This window comes from Athene cunicularia (assembly GCF_003259725.1).
Source record: "Athene cunicularia isolate RWA chromosome 23 unlocalized genomic scaffold, athCun1 chr23_part1, whole genome shotgun sequence".
In the NCBI taxonomy this organism is placed as follows: Eukaryota; Metazoa; Chordata; class Aves; order Strigiformes; family Strigidae; genus Athene; species Athene cunicularia.
The window spans coordinates 629,362-638,526 of NW_020799130.1; the positions used below are offsets into that span (position 1 = coordinate 629,362).

The following is a 9,165-nucleotide window of genomic DNA, read 5'->3' on the forward strand; positions in this document are numbered from 1 at the left end:
GTGACTCGCTTCCTGCGTCTGTCAGAGCGCGACTGCGCCCCACGGCCCCGGACGCCCAGGGCAGAGCTGCCGCCGTGCGCTGGGACCCTCCGCTGCGGGGAGAAACCGCCCCGCGGGCTCAGAGTGGGGTAAAACCAGCGGGTTGAGGCTGAACCTGCTTCCTAGCGCTGTGCCCCCCCACACACTTCCATTGCATCACGGCCCCTTTCCCAGGCCCTTCAGGGGCCTTGGGTCAGATTTCTGCCTCTGGAAATGCCTCAAGATGTTGGGGCTGGGCTAACCCCATCCTGGAAATCCCCCGACGGGAGGGAACCAGCCGGGTTCAACCCAGAGCTCAGCGAGGAAGAGGGGCACGAGGCAGCTGGGGCAGGGGGGCTGCGCCCACCCCTGGGAGGAGAGATGAGAATCCAGCAACCCCAGCCTGACCTCTGCACGGCACAGCTGCCCGGCCCTTCCTTCCCCCTTCAGAGTATTGATTTTAAAAGAAACCAAGTCAAGCTACCCTGCAGCACTGACTTCTGAAGGAGGCTCTCCTCCTGCCTGTTCTTCGTGCAGTGGGAGCAAAGCCTTTCCTCTGGTATTTAATTACCTTTTCCATCTATTTCTAGCACAACTGGAGACTCTGCTTACCCCGAAACACACTAGTGGACCCCTCATTCCTCTTTACAAGCCCCCTCACTCCCTCTCCTCACTCACACCCGAGTTTCTCCTGCCCCAGCCCCTCCCTCCCGGGTTCCCTTTACACCTCCGTGTGCTCTGGGGGGGCTGCGAGGCCGAGAGCAGGCAGCGACACAGCCAGGGAGGAGGAGGGTGAGGGGGGGCACACTCCACCCAGACGGAAGCGCTGGTGAAGGACGGCTCACCGGCCACCCAGGGGGGTCCCACGGAACAGCCCTGGGTCACCTCAGCCATTCCCCTGCTCCTGCCCATGGCTGTGCCCCGACACTTTTTGGGAGCCTTCCGCACCCCCTGCTGCAGCTCAGCCCCGGGGCTCCCCCTTTCAAAGGGAACAGCAGCGATTCCTGCACCGGTCCCTTGGTTGTACCAGTCCAGCTGTAACAGAAGTAAAAACAAACATCCCCCCCCCCCCAGCTGAAGTTATCTATTAAGGCACAAGGCCACCGGCTCTAGAATCCTGCAGCATTTTTCTACCAGGGACCCCACTACAAACAGCAGAAATCTCTTCACCTGGTTAAAAGGTCTGAGCCCATCGCCGACACATCGCCGACACATCACGTACCCCCCGGCACGGAGCCACCCGAGCTGTCGCTGTCCCGCCAGCTGGCTGCCTCAGGGGGGCTCCTCTCCCACCGCCAGGACCTGACCTTCCAGACCCCGAGGTTTCAGCTTTGGCTTTTGAAACCAAGCACTATTTCCAGGAGCACCCAATCTCCTTGTTTTTCATTAACTAGAAGCAGTCATTGCCCTGTGCGAATGTGGATAAAGACCATGAAGTTCTTCAGCAAGTGGGATGAGAACAGGCCGTGGCGCAGCACAGCAGGTCGGAGGGGAAGGCTCTCGCACAGAAACACCAGCGCTGCTTTTCCTACCGCGCTTCCTTCCCAGTCCGGAACGAAACTTTAGAGCGAAGTCGTGACACGTTACCGTTTTGTACCGTCACCTGACACAGATGTGCTATATATAACCGGACACGTGTTTACTCTCGGGCTGTGCACTGAAGCCGCAGCACAGCCCGCACCCTTCACCCCGAGACAGCTCCGAGGGTCCCGTCCTGTGCCTGCACCCCCCCCACCACGCGGCCGCCCCCTGCCCCTGCGCCCAGGCACCTTCAGCAGCGCTGAGCACACACTGAACGCCGCACACGCTACTATCTGCGCAGCAGTTCAGAGAAATTGGATTTTTTTTTGACCTGTCACACCGCATCAATTAACAAGCCCATCAATACCCAGCCATCCGACCGCGTAGGGAGATCAAAGCTCGCCAGAGGAACCCCAGGGAGGAAGGATCATTTCTGACCTTCCCGGAAAGCCAGCCAAAGCGTGGAACGGTCTTCCAAAATGCCACCAGAGACCAAATAATTCAACTCAGCAGTTTTTATTTATGTAACACAAGTTCTTACTTCGCCATGGGTTTCACACGGCTGCCTCCATTCAGTACATAAACTATACGCTGCATAATAATACAGAAAGTTCAGTAAAATGTCAGCTTGTGAGTATAAAATGTTAATCTGCTGATTGCAAGAGAAGCAGCACATATCAGCGTTCCACCAGGAAAACAAAACACACCACGCCAAGTAACACAATGGCCGAGGCAAGAACAGCACTAATTAAATCCAGCAGCAAGCAGCAAGCTGCTGGACAATAACATTAAAAACCATTTTTCCTGTAATTTACAAATATGCAAAGTATCAGGTTACTTAAAATTAAGAAGCATTTTGCTTACTAACATGAAACATTACTAATTTGTAATGTATCATAATTAACCAGGATACAGGTTTCTGCGTCCCTGTGGTTTTCATGGCACATGGTGCCAGTCTGGGTAGGTCACTCCTAGGACAGTCAGAGGGAAGAGCAGCAACAGACAAAACCCTTCCTGGGGAGGGTTCTCGAGCAGCTGTGTTCCACACTCCCCTTCAGTTTGCCACTCAACAACCTTGGTTGAAACACAAGATGGATGTATTTAAAAAAACATAACAAAACACACAGATACAATGTGTATCAACGAATCAACTGCTTCTGGCCGGCGAGCGCAAGGAACAGCTCTGCGTTCTAAGCGCACTGAAACTCCAGGACCAGAACCAATTACTACAGCAATTGGGTTTGCATATTTAAAATCTGTTACAGTATCTACAGTAAAAAACATCTTACTGCGTGAGAGGGAAAAGGGGAACAGTCTCACCAAGTAAGTCTTACTCTACATTTTTGGATGCTGCTATAGTCTGATGAAGCTGAAGGGGACAGGGAAACATTAGTAAAGATCAAGCAACGGCTTTACAGAGAAAAATATTACGGATTCCTCAGGAACAGTACTGGCAGCAGCCCAGACAGGCCTGCAGCTGCTTTACTGAATGCTCAAAGCTATTGCTGTCGGAAAACAAAAGGCACAAACATCATCCCGAGCCTTCCCGGGCAGCGCTGTGCAGAGACAGCCCAGGAGCCACCAGGCCAGGGCTTGGAGCCCACCAAGGGCATCGCCCACACGCTCCACCGGCTCTTCCCAAACACGGGGCTGGCCCGGAGCTCAGAGCAGCTGAGTCAGGCCTTGTCCCGGGACAGGACGGCACCCCGGCTCCTCGCACCTCCGGGAGCTGAGCACCTTGCTCAGCACTTGCGGTACGTACCGAGCAGCCTCTCGGGAGCGGGTGGGAAGGGCCCTTACAGAAGTGCGCCAATAAAACCCAACTGAAGTCAGCTAAGCCTAGCTTTGTACTAGACTCATAATCCGACATTTTCCACAGATCTGCATGGCAGGTTTAGCAAAGAGGCCTAGTTAAGAGCCAGGAACAGCCTTGACAGTGCACTTCAGTTCACAAACAAGCCTCACACCACCGCACAGGCAGCTCCCCCTTCTCTTCCCCAAGCCCCAGAGCCCCCCGCCGCACGCCTGGCAACACACTAAAGCCATCTCAGAACAGCTGAATGAGCGGAGTAAGGCCACGTCTGGTTCTGAACAAGTGCAGAAGTTTAGGCTGTGTCTGACTCACACAACCCCAAAGGAAAAATCCTGCTCTGAAGCTGCAGCCTCTTCCGTTCAGCACCCGGAGCCTCTTCAACAGCCTCTGGGGCAGAGGGGACCCCAGGGCGCTCTCACCTCTGAGGGACACAGGTCTGGCCCGGAATTTGCTGCGAGCCTACCACATCTGGTACCCAGCCTCCAGCCGGAGCCTGGTACTGCCAAGGAGTGAGGGGGAGCCCTCAGAAGGCACCTCTGGCAGCTGCCGTGCGAACCCCGTGCCCGGCGGCCTCGTACCCGCCTCAGATCCCGGGGTTCTGAGACTTGTACGTCAGGATCTCTGCAGCCAGCCTCTGGGGGTCCAGCAGCCGCGGGAATCGGCTCATCACAGCATCGACCAAATGGGGGTGGAATATGCCACACAGCTTGACGTGCACGCTGGCCCGCTCCTCCGCAAACTGGTCGGAGATTGCCCACTGGCAGGAGTCGGGGTACGCAGGCCCCGGGGCTCTGGGCACGGCCCGCGGGTCCCGCCCGCCGGCGGGTCGCACCTGGGCGGGCACCGGGTACGGCTCCGACCAGTAGTCGCGGGAATGGGGCGCGGGGGCGCTGTAGTCACCGGGCAGGCTGTACTGCCCGGCGCTGGCCGGGTGCACAGGCACCGCGTAGCCTGAGAAAGAGTGAGGTGGTCCTGAGTGAGACACCTCGGGGCTATACTGCAGGAAGCTAGCACCGGAGGAAGAAGATTTGTGGGAACCATGCTTGTAAGAGAGCAGACCGTTCTGCTCCAAGCTGGGAGGATGGGGGTAGACGGGTCTCTGCCTGCCACAGGTGCAGACGGCCACAGGATCGGCGTGGGAATGGTCACAGTGACCGGCGGATCTGTAAGGCCACATGTCAGACAGCTGGTTCTCCAGAGACCCAATGCCCGAGTCGAGGTGCTCCTGAGAGATGTAAGACACAGAGTCCACGTGAGGCTGCTGGTACCTGTCCGAGGGCCTGTGGCTCCCGCCGTTGGGCGGGACAGCGCCTGACACACAGCCTTTGACCTGAAGCGCAGCATCGCTGGGCTTGGCTTTGGGTGTCAAGCTCTTCCTCTCTGCAGAGACCTTCTGCAAAGAGCTTTTGTCACTCTCTGCGGGCAGAGAGCACAAGAGCTCTGCCTGGGAACCCCTTTTGCCCTTTTTCTCCTCCTTGGCACCGGTACTTCTGGTAGGAGACAGCCTTGCATTGGCTCGGAGTTCATCAGCTAACGAGCGCTGGGGCTGATTGATCCTTTCAGGGTGGTAGAATTTACACTTAATTCCATAAGTGCATTTCTTCCCTGAAAGGAAAAGCAGAGCATGGAATGAGCACGGAACAACCAGCTGAATTTTACTAAGTACATGAATTACGCTTGCACAGACACCTCGGTCTTGACCTTGAGAAGGCAGGTCTTACCGTAAGGGCACTGCTGCTTCTTGTGTTCTGGCACCACAGGCTTCTTTCTGAGAAAGTTATCCAGGCTGGGGCCATGTCGCCCTAAGGGATCGTCTGGAGGCATAAACCTAAAGAAAAATAAACCTCCATCAGGAGCAGTTCACTTTCTTGGGTCAGGCTTTAGTTTCTTCTCGCAGTCCCCATTTCATTGAAGACTAAAAGCTACCTGAGCCCTAAGCAGCATCCCCCTCGAGTGCAGAGATACCCCTCCCATCACCTGGTAAAGGCCGGCACCAAACGCTTCACTCTGGGCACAGGAGAGGTTTTGTGCTGCTGACCAGAACTAGCACTTGCTGCTGGGCCTCCTAATGACTGTCCTGTGAGGAAACCAAGCCCTGGAGCTCTCCTAGGCACTCCAGTACAGCAGAGCTCCTAGCTCCAAGCCACTGGAGGAGGCTCCAATTCCTCATGCCTTTGTACCTCACCACAGCTGGGCGGTTCTTCCCACCACACTTCTACCAAAAAAAATCTCTACTTCTTTTTCATTCTGTACCAGCATTTTGCTCTTTTCACACACCACTTGATATTGCTTCCTTAAAACAAGACAGCATGCTCACACTGAACTTCTCTAAAAGCAAAGGGAGGATGGGAACATACTTGTCGTTAACAAAGGAATACATCAGCAGGCGCTCCTCGATGAATTTCTTCCACTCCGGACGCTCGTTCTGCAGGTCCCGATAAGTGTCGTTAGAAACCACAATGCCATCCGACTCGTGTGCCAGTTTCACAATGAATCGATCATCATAACAGACAACACGCTTGCCTCCAACCCGCCTGGAAGGAGTGAAGACCAGAATTTTCTTCTTTTCAAGGTCACGGAGAATGTACTGGTCTAGAACAAACACAACTGTGAACAGACGTACACAGCCCAGAGGCCTTCGTACAGATAAAGAAACATTATAAATTAACGACAGAGTTCACAAAGTGCTTTCATCTCTCCACAACCCAGGCTGTATTCTCATCTCTTGCACCTTCCTCCAGGCTGTCAGAGGTGGTTCCCCAGCCCTGGTGCCCGCAGGGCACCCAAGAGCACTCAGCACCCCAGAGCCTGCAGTAATACAGCAAGTCTCATCCACAGAATTCTTTGCATCCAAAGCAAACTTGCATTTAAGACTGGCAGGGAGTTCTCTTTCCTAGTGCCATGCTCCATGCACAGATTTCTGGGTAGAGCTACTTAGAAATCTTCAGCTGTTTGCAAGTTCAGAGTAAACTCCCCTCAATTTGAATAATTCTGACTAAACCCCATCAAGCCTTAACTTTTAGCATGGAGAAATTCTGTACAGTCTACAGTGTCAGGTACACAGCATGAAGATGTGCCCCCGAAAGGGGAAAAAATTCAAATAATATTAAAAAGACAGCAAGTTAGGAAGCACAGCAGTTACTACAGTCTTTGCTCGCTGGCTTATTCCAAGTGATCCAGGCAAGAACTTGCTTAGGGGAAAAGTTAATGGCTAATTCTCCCTGGTCAGCTCAGCTTACTGGATCTCCTACCACTCAGATCTTCCATTCATAAGTTAATTACTGACTAGCCAGACTTTGCAAGCTCATTAAGTGACAAAGCAGTAAGCCTGAAAAGCTACTTTTGGTTTTCATATTTCCACACCTGTTATAAGTACATCTGGTCGTGGCTGCTCCTTCCTCCAAGACGGCACAAAGACTGTAATGTCCTTGTGTCCCCTGTCCCAAAACCACTGGACAGCCAGAAGGATACCTCGGCAGGAGAACACTTCTTTATTTCCATGGCTGCATCGAAGAAAATTAAGGATTTCAATATTCAGGTTACGCACAGACTAGTCAGGCAATACACTAAGCAAACGGATCCAGCAGTTCAGGCAACCTTCGGGGGAGAGTGGGAAGAGCAGCAGAGTCAGCGTTTGTCACTCCGCTTGTGTGAGCGGCAGCACCAAGAGCCTCACAGAGCGACCGGTGCTTTGAGCACCTCCGCATACCAGGGAACCCCCAAATCCTCCCTGGGAGGGAGAAAGCAGCTGGAAGCACCGCAGCTGCTCCCGACAGAGCCTTTGCTTCAACTCTGGACTCCAGGACTTTATTTTTAGCCTGAGCACAACGTGATCTTGAACACCCTTCGCCCTGCTCCGCCAGCTAGTGCCAGCGGCCAACCTCCGCCAGCGTAAACTGCACCCTCACAGGGTGTTCTGCTTGTGGAGTTATTCCGATAGCTAAAGAAAAACATTTTGTGCACTCTTACCTCAAGGACATCAGCACTGAGGAAAACACTTCTGCGTTGTATTATGGCCCCAAAAGTCAGTTACAAATGCACTATTTGCACAGAACAGCCACATCTCCTGCTAACAGGGTCGGTGCCAAACGTCTTAACAGCACTTGGCAGTTTGAGAACAAAGTTTGACAACAGCATCAGAAGCTGCATACCGGCACAAAAAGCAGCTTCTTAATTCTTTATTAGGTCATATCAAATAAGTTTCCAGAACTTCTAAGAGGAAACTACCACTCCTGTTTTACAAGTGCCAGTATTTACAGTGTAATCAGCTCTTCTGTTGATAATTGTGCTGGCAAGCTTTCAACTTTTCTGCATTACAGCCCGACTTGTCACTCTGAGGATCTCAGCTGCCTGCGTTTCATGACAACACTCCGGTAAAAGATAACTGGCCTCATAATTCAGTGAGATTTTTCCCCACCTGGGCACTGCCCCTGCCCCAAGTCTTACTCTTCCCACCTACACCTGAATGACACTTCGGCTCTGACCCCCCCTCAGCACGCCAGCCAACTCCTCCATAAAGCAATTAGCAAAGAGCTTTCACCCCGGCCGAGGCATTTTAAGAACTATTACTGCAGCACCACTGGAAAGAAGCTTTACTTCTCCCATCCTCACCCTTCTCTGAAACTACTAAGAGAACTGAAGCGTTGTACCCAAATATGTATTCTAAAATCTATACATTTAGCAATGAAACTAACACCCAGAGACACACCCGAGGTACCTGCATTAAGAATCCTAAATTACAGAAAGGCTGATAGTAACAATCAGAAGATGCTCTAAAATTTTTCTCCGGTGTCAGACTGGTTTTGCTACAGCCAGCCAGACACAGCTTACTATAATCTGTCAGAGATAAATGCGAAAACCAGATTTTTTGTTGTTGTTTTTCAGTCCCTGCTACCAATCTCACATCTACAGAGGGTAGCTATTTGGGCTGATCTGATTTGGCAGCAGCCAAGAAAAAATTCCCTTAGAAGGAAGTAAAAGCTAATTTCCACTATGATTTGCATATGTTTGTCAAGAGCTGTTCAGGGAGGCCGCTGTACACACTGCAAATGAATCAGCAGGGAACATCACACCATCAATACAGGAAGTTTCAGAATGGAATTCCCCTTCTAGCAAATTGCTTAAAAAAGCCAAACTGCTTTTCTCGTGTCAAACTCCGTCCTATCGGCAGCGCTGTTAGGGCCGGGCCTGCCCCGGGTCACGTGTGCTGTGACCCCTCCTGCGCTTTTTGGGGTAACTTCCATGGGTAAGAGGCTCCTCAAGCAAAAACCCCCACCACGTCCGCTGTTGAAGCCTGAGCACTTATCTAAGGTAAAACTTGACTGCAAGAGCCACGCTCATCAGCTCAGGGCTCACAACGGGCCACGTGCCTCGAGTGACCGCAGAGCTGCTGGAGAGCCCCGAGGACAGGGCTGTCCCCGCTGCAGACGCCCAGGTCACATCTTCCCCTCTCTGGTTTGATCACTGTCACAACCCCTTAGCTGCCCCGGGACTCACAGGCCGCCCAGCAGACTGGACCCCGTCTTTTCTCAGACCTGTCAACCACAGCTTAGAAAACTCGACAAATCCCCCATGCAGCTCTCTCGCTCCCCTCAGAGCAGGGGCGCACGCAGCCGCTCTGTCTGCGCCCAGGTTTATTTTTTATAACAAAGTCTGCGTAGGCAAACGTGCCCTCCAGCCCCGTGAAGCCGAACCGCGGGGAAGGAAGCCCTCGGACCACAGCGGCTGAGCCCGCTTCACGAACCTGGAGCACTAAACCAACAGCGCCCAGACCCCGCTGTGCCAGGGAGGGCACGGGGGGGCGGGCAGGCCCC

At 53.1% G+C, this 9,165-nt stretch overlaps 1 protein-coding gene across 1 annotated transcript; it reads right to left on the reverse strand.

Moving 5' to 3' along the window:
• Positions 1-3,125: 3,125 nt before the first annotated feature.
• Positions 3,126-8,768, reverse strand: ZC3H12A (zinc finger CCCH-type containing 12A). The gene is made up of 3 exons (XM_026863380.1): positions 5,710-8,768; positions 5,074-5,180; positions 3,126-4,957 (listed from the first exon to the last, which is right to left on the reverse strand). Exons 1-3 carry the CDS (start codon positions 5,730-5,732, stop codon positions 3,936-3,938), a joined length of 1,152 nt encoding a protein of 383 aa, XP_026719181.1. The 5' UTR covers positions 5,733-8,768; the 3' UTR covers positions 3,126-3,935.
• Between the last annotated feature and the right edge of the window lie 397 nt (positions 8,769-9,165).